Raw genomic sequence first — 23,976 nt, 5'->3', positions numbered from 1 at the left:
ATTCTAACACAGTGGATGCCACTTTGTGCTTTGATGGACCTGCTGGTCCTCGCCAACATTCTGTGGTGGTTCTGGTTTACCATGGGAATGTACACACTGCTGGCAGGCCAAACTGCTTTCATAGAGTAACGCTGTTCACTTCTGGTGTCAAGTCACACTGTACATTATTAAGATCAATATTTACCATGATATATTTCTATTTTCTGTTCTCTAACATGCCTATAGCCACAGAATGATTGGCATATTAGCCCAAGTACACTTTATTTAGAAAGCCACTTTTCTTTTATACTTGAGCTCACGAATGAGGCCACATTCAGTCGCACCGGGGTACGGACAGCTGTTTATTTAAAACCCAGCCGTTAGGCAAGCTTGTGAGCCTGTGGTATTGCTGCCAACAGGCATTAATCATCAGGTTGCTGTTTTGCTGGATCTTGGAAATGTATGTTATTTCAGACAGAAGAAGGAATTTGAAAGATTCAATACAACCTTCCCTGATCAAAGTTAATTGGCAGCAATTGGCCTTTAAATATTCCCTGATGTTTCCTCGTACAAAATCAAGCAAAATGCACCTTATTTAATGGATGAGCCAAAATCATTTTAAAAATGCCAGTATGTGACAGACCTTAAATGTGGTTTCTTCAACATCTGCCCTGTATTTTGGTTTCCTTTCATCTGTAAAGGAACTACTCACAGATAAATTGGCAACTTATAGTGCAATCACATCGCTTGCATGGGCTTTATTTTCCTTCCATTTCAAAGCAAAGTGCTTTTTATTCTCCACTGAATTTATTTGAAATATTTTCCCTCCTATTTTATACTTGGCTAAGAAAACTGGCTCATAGTCTTTGTAGGCTGTTGTGAGCTTTCATTAATGGGTTTGGATGAGGGGCTTTATTCGCAATTGCTGTTTATATTTCACTTATTGCACTTATACCAATTACAAGCACTTGCCATTATAACTGCCATAACCTGTTTCTCTATAGTCATTTCAATTAATTACATATTTAAACCATGACCATGCCTTATCCCAAGTGATGATTTTCCAGGTTAACTGACTAAAACCATTGGATCCTGCATTGACAATGTTTCACTTGTTATACACACAGTTTTCAAATTCTGCTTCATCTGACCAAATTTAATTGATTGAGCACAGTCCTAGTTAGTCCAACCCAGCCACTTCTAAATACAGCACATCAGTATATAGTCCAATTTCAATATGCTGTTTTTAACTTATGCTATCACATTACTGGTCTCCCATTCTATATGGTTGCAGGTTCATTCTTTGGCTTATTTTCAAAGAATTACCTAGACCTTGAATTCCACTTATTTGTAAGGGAATTATAAAAACTACAGGTGGGAATCTGAAGGAGATAAGAAAGGTTGTGGTCAGCCAGTGAACGAACTAAGGCGGAAAAAGCAAAATAATGGTATTTTTACCCTTAATATTTATTTGAACAGACATTAACATGCAGCTTCTCCCAGGTCATTCTGTGCACGTCTATTACAATTTCTTTGTCTAAAGCAATATAATAAATACGTCAACAGAATCTCTTGTTAATGATTTGCATACCTGTCTTTTTGTAGCTAATAGTTTTGCATTCACAAAAGATAAAAAGAGGCATAGCCATGAAAACCACAAAGTATTTACACATTTCTATTGATAGCTCTTCTGTTGGCTCTGTTTTTTAAAAGCTGGTGATATTTTTTTTGTATGTTTTAGGGACGAAATGTCTGCCTTGCCTTGTTTTGAGGGACATTTTTATTTTTGTTGTACCCTAGAAACCTATAAATGAAACCATAAATGTTTGGAAAAAGCAAGAATAAAGCTTGTATGTTTCTTTCTGAAAACACATATATTTTATAGCTACAAAAGTGACTCAGAGTTGGTACTGGAATAGTAGATTGTAATCAGGGAAGTCTGAGTTTGATTCCTGAGACAGCTCTCTGTGACCTTGGACAAATTTATCTCCATAAGCCTCAGGCAGTAGATGTAGGATTATAAATTTGTCAGTAAGAGCACTAATAGGGGAAGTTTGACATTCCACACCACAACCTCCCTCCAAAAAGAAAGAAAAAATGAATGAAAGAAAATTGCAGAGTTCTTCTGAGTAGCCTCAACAAGAGGTTCTGATGCTAGCCCTGGCTGTGGTTCTCCTTAGGAGACCAAAACAATCATAATACACTGCAACAGGCCTAACTCTATTCATATATGGAATTAGGTTGTCCTATGTGTCACATCAGTAGGTAGTTTCAAAAGCCCCCCGGAGGCACATGAGGAAATGTAATAACCAACCTGGTTAAGTAAAGGTTTTTCCTTTCTCCTATGTCCCTTTAGATCACCTCATTTGAGCTCCTCATTTGATCTGGTAGCTGAAGGAGTAGATTTCTACCATTAGACAACCCACATGCATGCATTTGTTGCAAGGGAATTTTCCTACCTTCAACCTGCTTTCATTGAAGAACAAGGAAATTACCTACAACATTTGCATCTGTTCTTAATAAGTGTGCCATATAATTACCAAAATGATGTATTGCATGTGGGTACATTAAGGGTTTTAATCATTAACGGGGGAATGTAATAAAAATCGCTAACGGAAAAACTATTCGCAATGCGAAAAGTTATGCCTTTGCGCGAACAAATTTTGCTTTGTGCGAATTTAATATAGCTTTTGCGAACCTGGAAACTGTTTAGCGACCACTTCCGACAGTGAAAAACCGTTTGCGAATTTTATAGTTTGCGCCAATGCGCAGTCAATGTAATAAAACTTCTTACTGAAAAAGTCGTTATGTTTGCTCCAAAAGATTACGACACCTTCAAGCACTTCTTATGAGTGCGCAATTAAAATTCGCAATGCGCGATTAAAATTCGCAATGCAATAACAGTTTAAGGAACAATATTACTTTGCGAGATGTGGATTTTTAGTCTTATTGGTGCGAATTGTTTTACTCTTTGCGACTTTTATTACATTCCCCTGCATGAGTTTTAATCATCTATCATTGTGGTTCTACCTCAAAGGACCATGCCTATCAATATACCTTGTATGCCCATGGTATGAAAAATATACCATATCTTTTAGTCATTATAAACAGTGTAGGTGGTGCTTTTGCCATCATAGAAAATAATGCAGAAGTCTCAGAATTTAGAAATCTAGATAAGGCTAAATGAATCAAGGGTTCCCCAAATGTACACAGTGCCTAACATTTGTTTGCTTTATAACTATTGTAAACCTGTTGGTTCTTGGCCAAATCCACAGCCCAATACTGTCTTTAACTAACTGGGTATCATATATCAGCTGAGGTAAGAGATCGTATTTAAAACAATATTTTTTTGACTTTAAGTAAAGCTAAACCCAACAAATTAATATGGTTAAATGCCATATTTTATATACTGAACTTATTGCACCAGCCTAAAGTTTCAGCTTCTCAATAGCAGCAATGATTCAGGACTTCAAACTTGTCTCAGGGGGTCACCATCTTGGAAAGTGTCTGTGACACTCACATGCTCAGTGGGCTCTGAGCAGCTGTTGAGAAGCTAAGCAAATTTACAAGCAGAAAATTAGGTTTGCCTGTAATATAAGCTGAAACTACAAGACTGATTATGAAATCCTGATGCTAAATGCACTGGTTTCTGAGCTGCCATGTAGTAATTATCTGTATTAATTACCAATCAGCCTTATATTGTGACATTTCTATTCTGAATAAACAGTATATTGTGAGTTGGTCTCTAAGCTCAGGTAACTGATGGCAGCCCAGAGCATGTGCAATGATTTAGCAGAAAAAAATATGGGGGCTACTCGGGCATCTTTGGAGACACAGATCTTCCCTGCAAAAGGGCTGCGTTTTCCTTGGGCCTTGAAGCCCAAAATATAATTTACAACATTTCTAGCCTATATAGTTAGGCCACAGCCACTATCTGTATATAAAAGACCCATGTAATGCCAGCTTTCCATTGTGAGTGAAAGTATAAGTAGAGAATGTCTATTTCAGTAATGACAACTTACTGCTTTCAGAAATTTGCAAAAAATATCTTGGTTTTGACCTTCAAGTATTTTTGTTTCTAAGATTACGAGATGACTCTGTGCATGGTTTGTACTTGCATATTTTACTAGAATTACTATGAAAATATTGAGGACATTTTTAGCATGTCAAAGCTATTATTGCAGCACCGTCCAATATTTTCCAAATGGAAGGCTGAGTATCATTTAGGGCCAGATGTTAGCAGGCCAGGTTCTATTGAAAGAGTGATGTCCTACAACAAAAGTCTATGGACACTGTGGTATAACTTTTGGAGCCTCCATTTGGACAGCCTTCAAACTGATGAATAAAGCCCAAAGAATGTAAACACATGAGCCAGCAAGTGAGAGATTAGATAAGGGCTGCCTGTGAAAAAGAGGTGCTGACAAACTAATTAGACACCACGCCCTCTGTCTACTCTACTGAAATTAACATTTAATTAACATTTCAACTACTCTGGGTCTCTTTGTTTTGCTTAACAACATTGGCCCACATTGAATAGCCTGTTGAAATTCCCTCAAAAATAAGTAGCCCAGGGCTGCCATCCATATGATTTTATTCATGTATTTATTTATTTTGCCTTTAAAATAATCAAGGTTCTTTCTGTGCTGACATCTTTCATAGGTTGGACTTTAACACAACAACACCTAGAGAGAAACAGATTTAAAACAAACAGAGGGGCCATATTAAAGGAGGCCACAACACCTTCTAACAAAGGAAATGTTGATTAATACTATTTTCTGCATCACTGTTTAATAGGGATGCACCAAATCCAGGACTAAATTTCAATCCTGGGAATGAATAATTCCCCTTGAATAAGGGGAATGACTCACGGGGAGATTTGTTACCTGCGCTAAAAATGTACTACCGTAGGTGACAAGATTGCCTTCCCACCAGCAATAACGTAACTAGCCAATGGGAAAACATACGCGTTGATTCGTTGTCCAGCGCAATTTATGGAAACTTTTCAAAAGATTTGTTGGCCACGGTAGCTCCGAGGGTGACAAATCTCCCCATGTGCCATTGCCCTACTATGTTTGTCGGAATTTTTACAATAGTATATAAATATTTATTTCTGAATCAGATAAGTGTAACATGGCAAACTATGTAGTCATGCTCTCATTTTGTTTCATATAAAATTTTATAATAGTTTTATTCTTCTGAATTTTTATAAGATTTCTCAGCAAGCTTTAAAAGCTGCACAGATTCCTTCTGTTGACACTTTAACATGTAGATATAATTTTCCTCCTCCATCTAAATAACTTCATGTTTTGTGTCTGCTCTTGTCCCTGCTGTCAGACATAATGCAGGGGATTTCAAAACCTCATTGTGCTCACATCCTGTGCTGGACCCACAGGTAATCCGCACCTTTTTTTTCCCCTCCTTCCTAGAATAATAATGGTGGGAAAGCAGAGAAGATGTAAAGGTCACAGAGTTTACACCAGGGAAGGGGGTGACAGACTCTGCCAATTTACTGCCAGTGTTGAAAACCTGTTAACTGGAGACTCATCCCATTCACATGGAGTCATTTTAAAGGTTAAAGGAATTTAATGATGATATGGAGGAGCAACATTCAGCTCTACAACTTTTATTGCTTTCAGCTGAAAGGCATAAAATGCTTCAATGCATATTAATGGCTAATATATCCAACTTTGCCCATATGGCACTTTGGCTGCACAGTGTAAATCAACAGCACACGTCAGATATTGATGTTATATCATCATATTAATGAAATAGCTTGTTGTGGCTAAAACCATATAAAGAGATGTATGTAGGAAAATGGCTTGGCAGAAACCAAATATCCCAGCTCAAGTGGTTACAAGTGCAAAATGCAAGGAAAGGTTCACTTACTGATGCTAGGAAACCCTTTAGCTACCTCTACCCTTGACCTGGCAGTAGCTCCAGGGATCTTATAATTGGTTGCATCAACAGGAGCTCCAGACTTGTGCCCAGCGAATCAGATGCAAATGCCATTTTGAGCCAACACTTTGGAAGCAACACAACCTTTTTCTGGAAATAGACCTGGTTTGCTTCTGATTTGTGTTAGTTGCGATGCTCAGCTGTAATGACGTTAGGGGAAAAGCTGCATTGTGGGTAAAAAAATATGATGAATTGAGTCCAAAATTACTCTTTGCAAACTTGTTAATGACTCCTAATGAAATCCGTTTTATAGCATCTACGTTTATATATATATGCATACATACCCAAGTAAAATCATCATATTGTACAAAGGAATTGAGCACAAGATGGGAATTATATAAATATCCCTTAAGGGCGACATACTGCTCAAAATCTCTAGCTAAACAGACCTGCATCATGTTAGTGTTAAAGAAAAATTAGGGGTTTTATGTGTACACCAATCTATAATTATTGGTTTCAACACTAAAAATAAGACTATAGTAAGAATTATATTTTTCTACGCATGTTTATAGCCCAATGGTGATTTCTATGAACAAAAGTCGGACCCTTTTAGTGCAGTGCAGGTTCTCACAAATTCAGGCAGGGTTCTTTATTATTCAACACGGAGAAGGAAGGGGTAGAAGTAATTGCCTAATGACAGATATGAAGAGAACAGAGAATGCACTGATCATTTCCTGTACGCTGGCCTGGTTCCAACCAGACTCAATGGGCTCGCTGATGTAAAAAGAAAATGTAAATTGCTGGTTCTAAGGGGAATTTTTTTGAGTGTTGTTTTACTGTGCAAAGTAAAGCATTGGAACAATTAGCCAAAAGAGCACAGTGTTAGTTTTCTCACGATAAACTGAAAAATACAAAGTAAATGCCTTTATATATTCTTTGTGTTTTTCCTGTCATCATCGATTGAGGATTGTAAAGTTTGTATGAGTCTGAGTGTGAGTTTTTTGTATGAGTTTTTGTAATGCATGTGAAGTTTGTATGAAATGTGCACATGTATATGTATATATCTGTGTGAAAAATGAATAAGGTGTATTAAGAACGATATGAATGTCCTAATTTGCCTATTTGATACCAGCTTATACTGAACACAACCCATTGATATCAGTTAGACTACTAGGAGGCATAACTAAGTTTTCTTGCGGAAAAATTTTTTTTTTATACCATTAATTGCTGCAGTTAAATGCCCAGCAAGATTCAAGTCAACTTCATTGTTTTTCATCTTTAACCAGGTGGAGAATTTGGAGATTTAAGGAAACCTGTTCTATAAGGTTATTTGAAGAAACAGCTCAAAGGGCTAACATTTATTTTGTCTTGTTTGTTATATACTAACTGAGCCTAGGTATTGAACATGACAATAAGCACTGGGTGTTTTTTTTTTATTATTATGTTATTCATTGCTGCAACAACACTATCAACTTCTGCTGCCTTGTTTTGTGTGTTCCTCTATTATGGACAATGGGCAGTACTAGGTATCCTTTCCATGAATTCCAAATGATATGTGCCATCACCCAGCTAGGATTAGCATGGACTCATCACAACCCACAATCAATTTGCAATGAGTTGTGTCCATTAATTGACAATTGCAAACTGTTGACACCTACTGACACTTTAATGAGAGCAAAAATAAAAAAAACACACTTAAATAAGCCAAACAGTAGGATGTCAATAAGGAAGTCCATATAATTGTCCCCTTATCAGGTGAGAGATAAGAAGGTCAAACAGAAGATAAAAGTAAATATGTGCATTGCTGTCATTATAGAGACAACAATCAAAGCAGCGGAATGTGGATCATTACAGTGCTTATCACAGGACGCAATGAAGAGTTTCCTGGTTTATCAGCTGCAAACGTTTGAATATTTTACTGCAAAAGAATTGTACAAAATTCCCAGTGGAAACTTTTCTTTTAAACCCTAAATAGAGCGTAGTTATTGCCTTTGCCAAGGAAAGTAGTATAGCATTTCCCTCTCATTTGTATAAAGGCAAACAAGGAGAAGTTAGTTTAATAATGTAACATTTTCACTAGATCTAGCAGCCCATGGCAGTCAATTCTTGCTTTCAAACCAGTAAATTCTACCTCCTAGACCTAGAGAGTGCAAACTGTGTGACTTATATTGCCCCTATATCTGCCTATTTTATGGTCTCTAAAATGCTCAATGTATAAGTAGAGGTTATATTCACTGCATCTATTTTTTTAAAACAAACTAATAAACGAATGTCTCAAAATGTAGAAATTGTATAATGTTAGAAATTTTTTCTACTTCAAACAGCGCTAACTTAGAATATCGAATGTATCATTATTTCCTTATTTAAATCAAAATATAAAAAATTAGATTGAATAAAAATATATTGGAATGATTTTTACTTCGAATCAATGTCTAAGTAAATTCAAAGTCGTAGTATCCTATTCGATGGTCGAAGTATCCAAAAAATTACTTTGAATTTCGAATTTTTTTACTTGAAAATTCCCTTTAATTCACTATGACCCTTGATAAATCTGCCCCAAAGTCTACTTAAAATTAATATAAACATTAATAAGCCAATAAAATTGTATTGCCTATGGTAGATGGTCTTTACGTAATTCGGCGATTTCCAAATAAAAGATCCCATAACTATACTGTATTCAGAAATCACTAAATGGTTTCATAAGACAGTGAGTATCCTGTGTGTACATGGACAAAAGTTTAGCAATATAGTTAATTTAACTTTTCCCCCATATGATTCAATGAAACTGAGGGGGTTATTTATCAAAGTTCGAATTTTCTAATAATGAGAATTTTTTTAAACTCTAATAAATTAGATTTTATTCACAATTCTAATGGTATATTATTTATGAAAAAATTTGAATTTTAAAATTTGATCGAATAGTCCTTCAAACTCCAGGAAAGAAAACTTGCACGTCAAATTTTGTTTTGATGCGGAACGTTTTTTTCTCCCATTGGAGTCTATGGGCATAATTTTCGCTGCAAAACTTGGCGAATAATTCTGCTCATTGCTACTATGAACTTGGCAGGTATGAGTTGGTGAATATTCTAATTTTTCAGGGGTCGGACTGTAATAAATCTCACATTTGAAGTCAAATTTGAGTTGGTGGTTTTAAATTTGAAATTGTGAGTTTTGACCAACAAAAAAAATGTGAAAATTCAAATTTGAATTTACCATTCAAACCTTATTTTCAAAGGGTTATTTTTTAAAGTATGTTTTTTTCGGTTCTGAGTTTTAATTATTATTAATAAATAAGGTAAAAATGTGCACAGGAGTTTGGTTGAAGTGGTTTTAAGAAAATAGTGAGACATTTTCAGATTTTAGTAAATGAACCCCCTCAGTGTCAGTTTCCAATGATTCAGTAAAGCTGCCTTAGCGTTTGAATGAATTATAGATTATGTTTCCATGAAATCATTGGGAAAATATTCTATAATTAGACAAAACATGGTTTTCCACTGGTAGAAATGACCCCACAATGCTTAGTCTATTTAAGGCTACGTTTACATTCAGACTATATTATATTATTATATTAACAGCAGTGTCCGCTATCGCTATTACTTTTTCTGGCTATGAGCAGATGCCAGAAGCTGCAGTAAATGGCAGTTGCAAGTGACATCCCTGATAAATGAATAAAATCCATAACAGTGGGCAGTTCCCTGATTAAACGTTGGGGATCTGAAGGCTGTTGTTTTGAGGTTGTCAGACACCTATTTAATAAACAGAAGAGTTCAAAGCAAAGCTTTATTTACATAATTATGCATTTACAGCCATAATATGAGGCCCCTTATTCCCTCTTTTTCCTAATTATCTCGAGCAGTTGACCTTAAGAGGAGAGTAAAAGGTTACAGGGTCAAAGTCTTTTCCTCCTAGAGTTTGCTGCTTGCTGAGAGAAGGGTGGCTGGAAAATAGATGTTTTAAAAGTGGGGTTGAGGGTCACGGTTTAACTCTGTTACAGAACAGCTGGTTTGAGTTTTCTTCAACTTTTTACCCCCCCCCCATTTGAAATCTCCATAAAAAAAATGAAAGAGAAAAAATATTCAGAAGGAGTTGGTAAGCCCTGATATCTGGTTGCATGAGCTATTAAGCAATGCTTCAGTTCTCTGATATTCATGTACCTGAGCAGTTTGCAGTAAAAGAACATTTTTCGAAGCAATGTTAATAATAGTACACCTTTTCAGTCATTTATCTACCTCACAAAGGATCAACTTGGAGTAGTTTAAATCTCCTTGTTTGCTCAGGAAAAGAAAAAAAACATACTGCCCCTTTTTTAGAAAGCAAAATACTTGTTTTTCTGGAAGGGTCAGTGTGTGAACATCTATTATGTCGGGTTCAATTACACAATAGGCCAGGTGTAGACTTTGTTTTAGACAATGGCTTAAGGGTGGTGACACACACTAAGGGGCAGATTTACTAAGGGTCGAATATCGAGGGTTAATTAACCCTCGATATTCGACCAGGAACTAAAATCGTTCGACTTCGAATATCGAAGTCGAACGATTTAGCGCAAATCCTGCGATCGTACGATCGAAGGATTATTTTTAAATCCTTCGAATCGAAGGATTTTAATCCAACGATCGAAGGAATATCCTTCGATCAAAAAAACGCAGGCAAGCCTATGGGGACCTTTCCCATAGGCTAACATTGAGTTCGGTAGCTTTTAGCTGCCGAACTAGGGGGTCGTTTTTCTTAAAGAGACAGTACTTCGATTATCGAATGGTCGAATAGTCGAACGATTTTTAGTTCGAATCGTTCGATTCGAAGTCGAAGTAGTAGTCGAAGGTCGAACTAGCCCATTCGATGGTCGAAGTAGCCAAAAAAACACTTCGAAATTCAAAGTTTTTTTAATTCGAATCCTTCACTCGAGCTTTGTAAATGTGCCCCTAAGATTCTAGGGAGATTAGTTTCCCAGCGACAAATCTCCTCTTCTTCGATCGACTTATCTCCCACAAAAAGGCTTCCGTTGGCTAGAATCGAAATCGCCGGCGGGATGGCGCTCAGAGTGTTTCGTATTCCGAAGTTGACTCATGAGGAAACATCTGGCGACTTGGGAAAACAAAGCCATTCGAGTGCCATTTTCTGGGAGATTAGTCGTCCAAAAAAGAGGGGATTTGTTGCTGGGCGACTAATCTCCCCGGAATCTTAGCGTGTGTCACCACCCTTAGGATGACTGTACACAACAGAGCTGATGTAAAATATGCTGAAATAAAGAACAGGACTTCTGTCCAAAGAAATATGAACAGGAATTAAAGAGTATCTCAGGTCAAATCAATAATTCTTATTTTTGTTTGCATCAGTGGCCAGCTTTAGGCCAGAATACTGTATATTGCAATACCAAGCATGTGTATTTCCACCAGTGCATGTAGGCTGGTGAATAAGCTAGTACACTATACCTCGTGCTTGTTTTTATGCCTTGGTCTCTGGGTTTGTGTATGATGATATTGGAGGCCTCTTTGCAAAGGATGCTGTGGGTGACATGGGATATATTATACAGAGCAGCCACATATCAGTAGGAGAACAGATCACTTGTCCAGGGAACCCAGCATCAGGAAAGGTCCTTAGTCAATAAATACTATAGGTAGAAGCTATAATTATATATACTTTTTTAATTGTATTAATGTTTAACATTTTAAAAAGTGATGCCCAACCTGTGGTGCTCTAGCTGCTCTTGATTTACAACTTTCAGATGGAGTTCCTCAGACTGTTTATCTTTGATTTATTAGTTCTAAAATTGGGGAGCAAGTGTTCCTGCATTACCAGGGAACTCAGAGCTGTCTATTCTCCTGCATCTTAACAGTAAACTGTAATGACACATAGGGGCAGATTTATCAAGGGTCGAATTGGATTACTTCGACTTCAAATGTCGAAGTCGAAGTTTTTTTTAATCGAATTTGGTCAAATTCGGCCGAACGAAAAACGTTTGCTCGTGCGATTTCATCGATCGATCGAACGAACGAACGAGTTTACTTCGACTTCTAAAAACGTAGCCAAATCTTTGTTATAGGTTCTACAAGTCCCAATAGGCTAACATTGCAATTCGGCAGGTTTAAGGTGGCTAAGTTTTGAAGTCAAACTTTTTTAAAGAGACAGTACTTCAATTTTTGAAGTCAAACTTTTTACTTCAAATCGAAGTCGAATTTGGACTATTCGATGGTCGAAGTACCCAAAAAATGGTTAAAAATTCGAAATTTCAACTTTGAAAATTCACTTTGACCCGTAAATCTGCCCCATATTGTAACTTGGACTAGTAAAAGAGCAGCGCAGCTTCACAAGCTCATTGCATGGGCCCCAGAGTAGCTAAATTAATCTATTTTAACAGAAGTCTGTTTTTCTAGCAGTTATCTAACATTCACCAAACCGATTCAAGTAAATTATTATAGTGTTAACAAGATATATAAAGTATATAAGCTGATAAATGTAGCTGTAGTTTGTGCTGTCCTAAAACCTATGTTACCCATGATGCTGCTAATAACCTGTCAGAAGTGGTGTATGTTGACAGAATATCTCACTACCCTCTTTCTACCAATCGCACCTGCTTGTAAACATGCATTTACAGCACCTATATTAGGTCATATAGGTCCAGCCTCAGCAATAGCATTTAATTTTGGTCAGCTATTGTAGACATTGCATCAATTAAAGGGGACCTGCTATCCTAAAAAATAATTCCAAATTATTTTCTTTAATGTTAGTTGAGCAAAATTAAAAAACTTAAACTATATTTATTATTTACATTTTGTTTCCTTTGGACTAGGAATTCCACAAACACAGCACACAGACAGGAGCCATTTTGTGGACCCTGTTATTAAGACAAATTGTGTATCACTTAAAAATCTTGTGTATGCACCAGAATGGGGGACCTAATGCTAGTACACAGTGCCCTACAAAATTCTAGAACCTGAGGAGGGAAGGGGGAATGTGAAGAAAGCAGTGGCATCTAGGAAATGCAGAATGGAAAGTGAAAGTAATTGACTGCCCCAACTCTATGCCTCAGGCATTGAGGCAGGGCAGATAATATTTGATTGACAGCTCATATTTTGATTGACAGCTCTTGTCTTTGTATGAATTTTGGGGTCACAGCATCATTGCTCCCCTCCTAATGGCTTAAGACTGTTTAGTGGTGAGCTCAACTTTCCCTTTTTTGCTACAGTTTATACACAAGCAATGGCCAGCTCCATGTTGTAGCTCCACTCATACTCCAAGTACAGTCAGGTGATCCCAGTGATGTCCAATAAAAAGGGCAACTATTTGTGAGGTTCCTCATGGAAATAATGTTGCAGGTGTAAAAAATGTATAAGAAAGCAATAGAATTACTAATGAATCAGATGAAAGTGAGTGTAGGACCCGCAAGACCAGGAATGACTTTGACGTAGTTAATAACTTAAATGTATTACAATATATGAACAAATAATCCCTGTTTTGTTTACAGGCTAGATATTTTTTAGTAGCTTAATGCAGGGGGTCTACGTGGGGTAGGGGTTTTTTAATAAGGGGTTTGTTTCTCCTTTAATATATTGATAATAGATGAGTGCAGAAGACTTCTTGTTTTTGCCTGTATGAATTTTGTGGTCACACCCTCATTGCACACCTTCCTAATGGTTTAGAATTATTTAGTGGCGAGCACAATTTCCCCTTTTCTGCTATAACCTATTGTACTCTATAGCAGTTAGTCATCAGAATAACTGTCCCTCTTTCTCTCTAGAGTAGAGAAACTTAAAGTTGCAGAGTGATATTTGACCTGATCAGGTAGTTCATAGCAACCAGACTTTGGCTTTCATTAATATTCCATTGCTATGAATTATTGGTCCAAGGCAAATCCAAGGACCCTTAAAATCACAGTGCCTGAGACAGACTCAAGTTATTACATTATAATGTTAAGAAGAAAGTTTGCTTAAAATTGTTTGCTTCCAGCAGTACTTTATTCTGGTGTATCTCTATAAGGAAAAAAAAAATGTAATTTGATGCAAAAGGAATGTTGCTACTAAAATTGAAATTGAGTGAAATTGAGGTTGGTTTCAGTGTTTCAAATTCATATTTTCTGTATGGGTACGCACTGTTTTTAACTGAAGCAAAATAAATAATTCTCACAGGTCTCCAATAAATGGCAAACCAGTAACAGATTTTTGTCTCCGCTCTTCAGAAACCTTGGCCTCAGGCTGTGTTAGTGTGTGGCTCAACAGCAATCAGAGGTCATAATTTCATTGGCGGTTAGCATCAGGTTTAATTTTTGTGGCATGTTACATTGCTGAAATGTCTGGTTTCAGTTAAGCTAAATAGTGACTGCATCAGCTTTAAACAGTAAGATGTTTTAAAGTACCTGAAAAAAAGCAAAGGGCCTTTATAAAGCACATAGGCTAATTGTTTTTAACAGCTTAGTAAATATTAAGAATGTGCTTTAAAATAAGAATCCGAACGTCAGTAAAATGTAATGACAGCTGAAAGTTTTTAAGGCACTTAAGACATAAAATGGATATTTTACAAGGCTGCCACCTACTGATTTAAAAGACACTTAAAGGCAAACTGTAACTACCAGGACTAAGTGGCTCTTCATTTCTCATTTGTGTAACACATGACTACAGTAATGCAAACTATGTATATTTAGAGAAGGAGAGCAGACGGAAAATGGGAAGTGCTCCAAAAAAAAAAAGAAATTGCCAGGTGAAATTAATAGTGAATGTAAAATATAAAGAGATTGGCACACTAATCTTGATTCTCAACACCAATGAAATGTTTGTTATAGTGTCCCAATTCCGGCTATTTAAGCAGACTGCTATTAGGCATCTTTTGTTAACTATAGCTTAGGCAACTTAGAGAAACATGTACCAAAACAAATGGCTCATAGCATCTAATCAAGTGCACAACTGCATTTTATACAACAAATAGAATTCATTCATTCATTAGTGGATTGAGATCAGAATTCCTGGCATCTTCATTTTTTGCATCTGGAAACAAGCTGGCTTTCAGAAAAAAATTGTTTTAGGTTAGATCATTATCTGAGTAAACGACTGTAAAAGCTAAGTGCCACGTAAAAGTTAGAGTTCACCATTGGATAACTATGACTCTAAATATCCCCAAAATCTAAATCTGCTCCTATGTGTTTTAAACTCCATGGTTAAGTAGAATAGAATGAACAATTTCGTTTTGGCCATGTGGAGGTGGGGGGTTCTTCTTCCATTACTTTTTGATATATTCCTGGCAGATGCAAAGATGGCGGTCATGTGTTTGCTTTTGAATATGTCATGATGAAACTATTCTTTTAGTATATAGCACTTTCTATTTGTTATAGGCCCTCGTTTGTATATTTGGAAAGATGGTGCTACTCTACTTATTAAATCTGGGTCTCACCACTGCGCTTTCAACTCAACGTCTCTAACAAAATTGCCAGTACAAAGAGAACTATCCTAGGGCAATAGCACACAGTGGTTTATAGTGTTAGCCTGTGATTTTCAGGAGCTCAAGAACTGGCCCCCATTGTCTTTTATAGCAATCACCCAAAAGCAATAGCGCAAACACTTGTAGGTTGTTAAAGTTGCACTACATGTATCCAGTCATTTGAAAAGCACTTTGATGTGCAGTCTCAGGCACTATCGAAGACATGAGAGATGATTCAGGAATTTTCTGGCCCACCATCTAAACTAAAAAGCACTATAGAACACATGGGGGATATTTCAGGTATTTTGACCTACCATTTCAACTTCTAAAAAGAACTATAGAACACATGCAGGATTTTTTAGGCATTTTGGCCCACCATCTGATCTGCTAAATATCTTAGGTGCCCAAATTGACCCATGTGGTTTTGCTTTAGAGGTAAAGCTGTATCTGTGTAAAAAGCAGTATGGACATATGTATTGTGTCTTCTTCTAGGAATGTGACCAGGGTCATATTGATGATGTTTCTTCAGACGACAATGGACAAGATTTAAGGTATGTTTTTAGTAAAATCAAATGTTATCAGGTATTATAGTTGATGAATATTATAATCATTGGGTTGAACAGAATTTTTGTGGTTGGAAAAGATCATGAATCCATCAAGTTATATATTTTACAAAGATGATGGGAGTCTTAACTTGATGCCTTATAATCTTAGCAGGCCTAGCATTAGTACTGACCTCAAGTTTTCAAGACCTTACTCATAATCTAAAGCTGGCCACAGAGGCAAAGATCTAGTCATATAAAACTTTAGTTTTGTATGTGTTTTGCATTGTGTGTGGGCTCAGAATAATCATCCCAACCGTGACAATCGTTCCTTAGTCGATCAGAAAGGTCAGAAGATTTCTGTTGGCTAACGATAATATCTTTGCATAGATTGCCTATCTGATGATATCCATGGGTGTCTGTCACCACTATTTCTCAGACATAACTTTTGTACGATTGCTGCCTGTCAATTAATGCCCAGAACATTATCTGTTTTGTTATTTTTCCTACTTTTCTGAATGGTTTGTTGTAGATCATTACATTGCAACAAATGATCTTTTGTCGTGCAAAAAAATAAAATCTGCACGTCTATGGCCAGTTTGGGTACAGGGTACATGAAGTGGCTTTTCAACCATGTGCATCAGCCTGTAGAGAAGTGCCTGAAACTGTTTCACTGACCTTTCATTAACTTCAATGGAGGCCTACTAAGCCTGTTCTCAATCCAGAAATGGGCATTCGATTGTTTCTAGCTGGTCCCTATGAAATCATTAAAGGTGACACAAGCAGTTTCAGGCCATCTCTACCAGCTGAAATACATAAGTCACCCCACATGCAATAACCCAAACAAGAATACTCGTTGAGCTTGGAATTGGACACCCCTGCTTTAAAGCTTTCTCTAGTTTTGCCTAAAGAGAATAACAAAATTCCATCAAATGCAGCAGAGTTTTCAGTGGATACTCCCCTGTATTCATTATTGTGGCTCTTACATTCTTTATTCACATCAGTGTTAATATGATATCTGGCTTGTTCTTGATATGTACTGCACAGGCAGTGAATTCCATAGCTTCAATGCATTCAGTGTAAATAAATCTTTCTGTTGCTTTAGGTAAAAGCTTCTCTGATTTCATGACAACAGAAAGAATTTTATTGTCTCTTCATCTCTATAAAAGGAAAGGGGTTCGATAGTTCACAAACCTCTAGTACATTTTGCACATTGTTGTCATGCCACTATTTTGTGTTGTTAAAAGTAGTCATTTTTCAATAAGCCATTTGAGCCATCTTGACAACAATTGTAATTCTGTACAAATATTCCTATTCATTTTCTGTAAACCATTTCTATACACAAGTGGCTGAAACCCATACTAGACAGAGTCTCTTGAGTTCCAATCTGATCTCAGAGAGAAATTTAAAGCTGCAATCTCCCATAAACACTTAAAGGCAGGGCTGGTATTGGATAGGTAAAAGAGAATATTGGCTGTTGGGAACCCAGTTTCACAGGATCCTATATTACTTTACAATTGGCAGATATTTTTAGTGTATACTCTTGGAATGTCCATCCTGCATCCTATCAGGGTTTACTTGACTCCAAATCCCACTGTGACTTTCCCAACGAAGCCTTCACTCAATTAAGAAACATGTTTATGTTTCATATAACTCATTTTGATTTGTAAGTAAGCAGCAAATGTAGTCCCATTGTATACCTTCATACTGTATGTTCAACAGCCTCTGTTCCTATTATTATAGCACATATAACTTTGGAACAGATGGCTTTCCAGCAGCAGCAACCAGCGCAAACCTGTGTTTAGCAACGGGTGTTCGAGGAGGGGTGGACTGGATGAGAAAATTGGCTTTTCGTTATAGAAGAGTAAAAGAGATCTACAGCACATACAAAAACAACGTTGGAGGTAAATATATATTCTGTTTAAAATACATTTCTCTTTCATCATTTATGGCATGCATTATTTCCCAGTACCCACAGCCAGAAAACCAGGTCAGCTATGGACATTCCCTTCTAACCTTTCTATCCAATACAAAGCATACACATTGAAAAGCCTGAATGGCCAACAGGTAATTGAAATAATGTAATAGGGATAAAGGAATAAGAAATCTAAGTAGGAAGCTAATTAGCTATGGGGTTAATGGGATGCACCTTCCAAGTGTCCAACAATGGCCACACTCTGTTCACCACCACTATGATGTTTCTGCACTGCTCTGCTTCCAGGATGGTCTGTGCAAAGATTAATGAAAACCCAGCTTTTGTCCCAGCAATAAACTAGTGATCACATATTATTATTACATAGGTATGGGATCCGTTATCCAGAAGCCCGTAGACTCCATTTTAATCAAATAATTTACATTTTAAAAAATGATAACCTTTTTTCGATTCACTAAATTCGAGTGAAGGATTCGAAGTAAAAAAAACTTCGAATTTCGAAGTATTTTTTGGGCTACTTCGACCATCGAATGGGCTACTTCGACCTACGACTACGACTTCGAATCGTTCGACTATTCGACCATTCGATAGTCGAAGTACTGTCTCTTTAAAAAAAACTTCAACCCCCTAGTTCGGCAGATAAAAGCTACCGAAGTCAATGTTAGCCTATGGGGAAGGTCCCCATAGGCTTGCCTAAGGTTTTTTGATCGAAGGATATTCCTTCGATCGTTGGATTTAAATCCTTCGAATCGTTCGATTCGAAGGATTTAATCGTTCGATCGAAGGAATAATCCTTCGATCGTTCGATCGCAGAATTTGCGCTAAATCCTTCGATATTCGAAGTCGAAGGATTTCAATTCCTAGTCGAATATCGAGGGTTAATTAACCCTCGATATTCGACCCATAGTGAATCAGCCCCTAAAACAGTACATTTTGCATGATTCTAACTCAAATATAATTAACCCATACTGGAAAAAAATCTATCTGTGGGTTTAACACATACAATTTCATAATCCTTTGGATCTTTAATTTGCATTTTAGGTCTACTTGGTCCTGCCAAACGGGAAGCATGGTTGCAACTAAGGGCAGAAATTGAAGCACTGACAGATTCCTGGTTAACGCTTGCACTGAAAGCCCTTACTTTAATCCATTCTAGGTAAAATTTATACCTATACAGAATATCATTGGTAGCCATCAGTTGTATTAGAACCAGGACACGTTTACCATTTGTCGTAATGTGTATGCCTTTATTCCCATACAGGACGAACTGTGTAAATATACTTGTTACAACTACACAGCTTATTCCAGCCCTGGCAAAGGTTTTGCTGTATGGATTGGGAGTAGCTTTCCCTATTGAGAACATTTATAGTGCAACCAAAATAGGTGAGTTTGATTAAGATATTATTTTTGATGTAGAAATACGCTGGCTTTCATAGTTGGGGTGGAAACCCACCAATAACTGAATACATGGTTCAGGTATAACCAGATTTGAACTTCAGGGCCCTTGTATAATTGTTCTATTCGCTATAGTAGTTAGGTAAAACAGAGAATAGGCATATAAGGTGGCTTTTGGAATAGTTCCCCTCTCTAATGCAAGCAGGTGCCTCTTTGCCTGAGATATATTCCAATCTCAAATATGCATTCAAATCAATTATTCCATTTTCAGGACAATATGGCAACCTGGGGTACTGTTTTGTTAGCTAAAAAAGCCATATGATTAACTGGCCATTTATAAAAATATAAAGAGTAAGTCCCACTTACAAATTGGATATTTCCTCCTTATGCTGTAGGAGATTGCTTCAGACGCTAATGAACAAAGTATAACCATTTATTATAGAATTGCCAACACTGTGAAGCTTTTATCTAGGCCATTATACCTCACATAGGTCTTTAGTGGGATGCTAGAGAAGGTTCTCTCGTGATTGCAATGATTCTTGTTTGGATTATTAAAGACAGATGCACCTGCATGGTTTATATTTGCTTTTTCCCTTGAATGCAATGTAATTAATGTACCATTGTAAATTATAAGAGAAATTCGTTTTGACACCTGCACTCAGAGCACACTAAATCTGTTGGTGGGGTTAACATTTTGGCTCCTGCAAGTCCACCAATAAGGCAGCAGATTGCATATAATGGCAATGTTCCCACATGAATTATGATGATCCTTCTATAATTATCTCTGATTAACACCTGTTTGTCACTTTTCCACCATTAGTATCTTCTACTTTCTACCACATTCCTCCTTCCGACACTTTGCATCTCATATTCCCCTTATTGTTCTCTGTCTTTTTTCACCATATCATGCTTCTTTGTCATCTTTGCTATTTCCAATATCCATCATCTTTCTCTGCCATTGTCAGTGCCAGACACCAATATCGTATGACAGAAACTGAGTATTCACTTGGTTTGGGCTGTCTGTACACTTGTTTAAGTTCCTGGAGGTACAAAGGCTGACAGAAAGTGGTTACTCCACTACAAAACCTATGGAGGTTCCACTTGTTTACGAAGCCCCTTTATGTCAGTCAATTCACATATTCCTACATTACTGAGGCTATGGGCACACAGGTTGTTGTCTCCGTCATCAGCATACATATTTTTGCAGAGTGAGAGTGTTCAGTGCCCCTGCTCCATTGATTTGAATCAGATCAGCCTGTCTACAGTCACAGGCAGTGAAGCTGAAACTGACCGCATACAGGCTGATTGGATTCAAATCAATGGAGCAGGGCCACTGAACAGATCTTCTTTTCTCAGCCTGAAAAATTAAGCAGACTGACAACAGCCGGAGACAACAGCCTGTGTGGCCGTACCCTAAGCCCTGTCTTACTTATAGCAGCCTAAGTGGCATGGTTATCTTCTTTAAATCTCAACCCTCCTGCATACTCCTACTGATTGAATCCTACTAGACAGCTTTCTTGTCATGATTATTGAGAAAAACTTGAGAAAGGGCAAGAAATGGCCAAAAATGTTGCCTAGTCGTTTGACCTAAATGAAACATTTTTTCACATTTGCAAATGTAAGTGTCACAGCATGTTCTATACTACATTACCTACTACCCCGGGCAAGGGTTCAAGCTGCTCATCCAACAAGGATAGTTTAAGGTAGCTGAGGCTCAAAATATTCCTCTTGTGATTTGACCCTGTTGCATAGGCCACTAATCCCAACCTACCTTAAAGCCATCGTTTACCGTTCTGTAACAGCATTATGCCATTTAACTCAGCCCCAACATTTACTCAGCACACCTTTCCACCCATATACCCTACTCCACAGCCAGATCCCAACATTCCAGCAAAATACTTTTCCACTGGCATATGTCTGCTAGTGCAGCTAGTGATGGGCGAATTTGGGCCTTTTTGCTTCCCTGAAAAATTCACGAATTTCCTGCGAAAAACTGCGAAAAAAAACGTGAAACGGCGCAGGCGTCTAGTTTTTGACGCCGGTGTCCGGTTTTTGGATGCCGGCACACATTTGCCAGCGAAAATGCGCCGACATCCAAAAAAACAGACGCCGGCGTCCATTTTTTTTGACGCCAGCAAATTTTCGCTGCAGTTTCGCAAATGTATTTGCGGGAATTCACCGTGAATTCGCACCTGGCGAATAAATTCGCCCATCACTAAGTGCAGCTCTCCAATGTTGACTTCAGCCGATCCTCAGCCCTTTCACACCTTTGCTCCTTTTATTACATTAACCCGTTCTATGGAATTGTCAACTATGGTTATGTGGATGTGTGTCAGGTGTCCCCCAGTGATTGAGAGTTACTAATAAGTACATGAAACTGCACTAATAACTAGCTTCTAATTCTAAAATGACCAGAATAGATTATAGTATACATTGCTAAATCCTTATCGACAATCTGATCCTGTTAAATAGATCTACACTCAATTTCCCTAGAGCATTAAATAAACAGCAAATTACTATAATGTTCCTTTTTATTTTGTGCAGGAAAAGAAAGCTGCTTTGAAAGAATTATTCAGCGGTTTGGGAGGAAAGTTGTATACGTTGTAGTAGGTGATGGAGCTGAGGAAGAACAAGGAGCCAAAAAGGTAATCATTGTGTGCTTTATAATTACTTTAAAATATTCCAGGTACATTATATATGGATAGGAACAGCATGGATAGATCTTAAAATAACGTATATCTCAGTGTATTCCAATATAAATATGTGAAATCTATTTATGAAGGAAATAAACGAAAACTTGGAGGCAAAATCATTGTCGATTAAGGCTGTTTTGTTATTGGCCTTGACCTGAACCAGAGAACATAATATTGAATTTATAAATACTTCTTAAGCTAAAAGTTTTAATATAAGCTTACAATAACATTAATACAAAAATGTAATGGTTTCTATATTTGATTATTTCTTTTGTCTTTTTTTTTAGCATTCAATGCCATTTTGGAGAATCACAAGCCACTCAGACCTGATGGCCCTGCATCATGCATTAGAACTTGAATATTTATAGCAACAAATGGCACTTTGTTCTCCGTGGAGAGATTTAAAGGATAACACAAAACATTCTTTCCTTTGTCACTATGCAAATCAGTCATTTGTAACAAGCTATAATGGAATTGCCATTGAAAAATCATTATTGTAATATTGCTGGCGTTTCTAATGCTTGAAAATGGCAACGATGCCTCAAAAACATTAAAGATCAGCCGTCATAACTTTCCTAGAGACAATACAAAGGTTTACTCCTGTGAAGAAAAACTGGACTACCTAGTGTAATCGGAATGAGAGGGTCTTTGAAATAAATGCCCCTCTCCATGCAGCTCCATTCTCTCTGTTGGCCTGAAGAAGAGTTTACTGTTTGTCTTCTTGCATCCAAAGTAATAAATCATATTTATGAATGGACTTAACATACAGATACATGAGGATTTCTATGGTAAGGCACGTGAGCTTTTAAAAGGCTTTTTCATTTGGACTTTAGTCTAACTTGTATACTGTAATTTAAACTATACACATCACTGAGACAATCATGTACAGAAAGATTTTGTGTAAATTTGTAATAATGGATTCTTTTACATATTGTTTAGGTAAATATTCTTAAAGGGTAGCAATGCCTTGGTTGGGCACATATACGGGGCAGTGTGCGTGTGTGTGAGCTGTGGTGCAGTGCCTTAACAAAGCGTTAGATATAAATATGTCGATATATATTTTTTTTTTTAACTGTAGTGGTATTTGTTATGACCAAAAGCATGGATGTCAAGTGTCAATAATGTTTTTACCATTACCTCTTTTCAACACTAATGAAAATAGAAAACATGCTTGCTTGTTCATAACGTAAGGGTGACTGACCACCAGAAAAAGAAATATCATCTTAAACCCAATAACATTTTAGGGTAGGTCAAAACAGGCGACTGTCTTATTGCATTTACTCACTGTGAGAAAGCCTCCAATACTAACATTATTATTGACAAGACACACTAATTAGTGTAAGATAATTGCTCCAGTTTGCCTTGTGCAAAGCAGTTCACACACAACCTATCACTAGTGATGGGAAGATTTCGGCCGAAAAATTCCCGAAACGGCAAAAAATCAGCGAATCACGGGAATTCTCTGCGAATTCACGCCGGCCGAATAAATTGGCCCATCACTACCTATCACAAAGGAACTTCTCAGGTATGACATGCTGAGGGTGTTTCAGCCTCCCTTAGCCAATGTGCGACCTGCCTCCACTCATTCAGATTGCTGCACAGTAGCACAGTCATTAAAGCATTGACTTGTGGACATTTCTGTGAAACATATGTGAGAACTTACCCTCCGCATTGTTGTGCTTTAAATATCAAATCAACTTGCAATAAAGTCCCCCAGACAGGAATGTTTCCAGTAACAGGAGTGCCCCCTTTTATCTCTACTATTCTCCAATCTAGTCTATATATTTTTGTTGTCTTTCTCTTATTTATTTTGGTACACATTCAGTTTATCTAATAAAATATACCAATAGTAAGAGAAGACCACAACTTTGTATTATTAAAGATGATCACCATGTTGTGGTTGATCGGTGATGGCTGTTTGATATGTGAGCTACTGAATTAAGGCACAATATGTTGATCCTTATTCCCAAATATCTCATTAGCTCTCTTTGAATCAAGATGTGGTGTTCCTGCAGTATACGAATCGAAAAGTTCTGTTACCTGGCATTAATCCACACACCTGGGGAGGCCCATTTATCAAAGGGTCGAATTTTGATTTCATGTGAAATTTTTTAATTCGAATATACTCACAATT

At 37.2% G+C, this 23,976-nt stretch overlaps 1 protein-coding gene across 6 annotated transcripts in view; it reads left to right on the top strand.

Annotated features, from left to right (window-relative positions):
- eya1.S (EYA transcriptional coactivator and phosphatase 1 S homeolog) overlaps positions 1–23,702 on the top strand; it is a 78,884-nt gene extending 55,182 nt beyond the window's left edge. For all 6 annotated transcript variants that reach the window (XM_018223796.2, XM_018223792.2, XM_018223795.2 and 3 more), the window contains 6 exons: positions 15,772–15,830; positions 17,565–17,725; positions 18,796–18,910; positions 19,016–19,137; positions 21,694–21,794; positions 22,130–23,702. In XM_018223796.2, the coding sequence (XP_018079285.1) occupies positions 15,772–15,830; positions 17,565–17,725; positions 18,796–18,910; positions 19,016–19,137; positions 21,694–21,794; positions 22,130–22,210 (639 nt within the window). In that variant the 3' untranslated portion in view covers positions 22,211–23,702. The remainder of the gene's footprint in view (positions 1–15,771; positions 15,831–17,564; positions 17,726–18,795; positions 18,911–19,015; positions 19,138–21,693; positions 21,795–22,129) is intronic.
- Positions 23,703–23,976: the final 274 nt, after the last annotated feature.

This window comes from Xenopus laevis, chromosome 6S (assembly GCF_017654675.1).
Source record: "Xenopus laevis strain J_2021 chromosome 6S, Xenopus_laevis_v10.1, whole genome shotgun sequence".
In the NCBI taxonomy this organism is placed as follows: domain Eukaryota; kingdom Metazoa; phylum Chordata; class Amphibia; order Anura; family Pipidae; genus Xenopus; species Xenopus laevis.
Note: the sequence above shows the minus strand (reverse complement) of the source record. Positions and strands in the feature narration are given on the sequence as shown.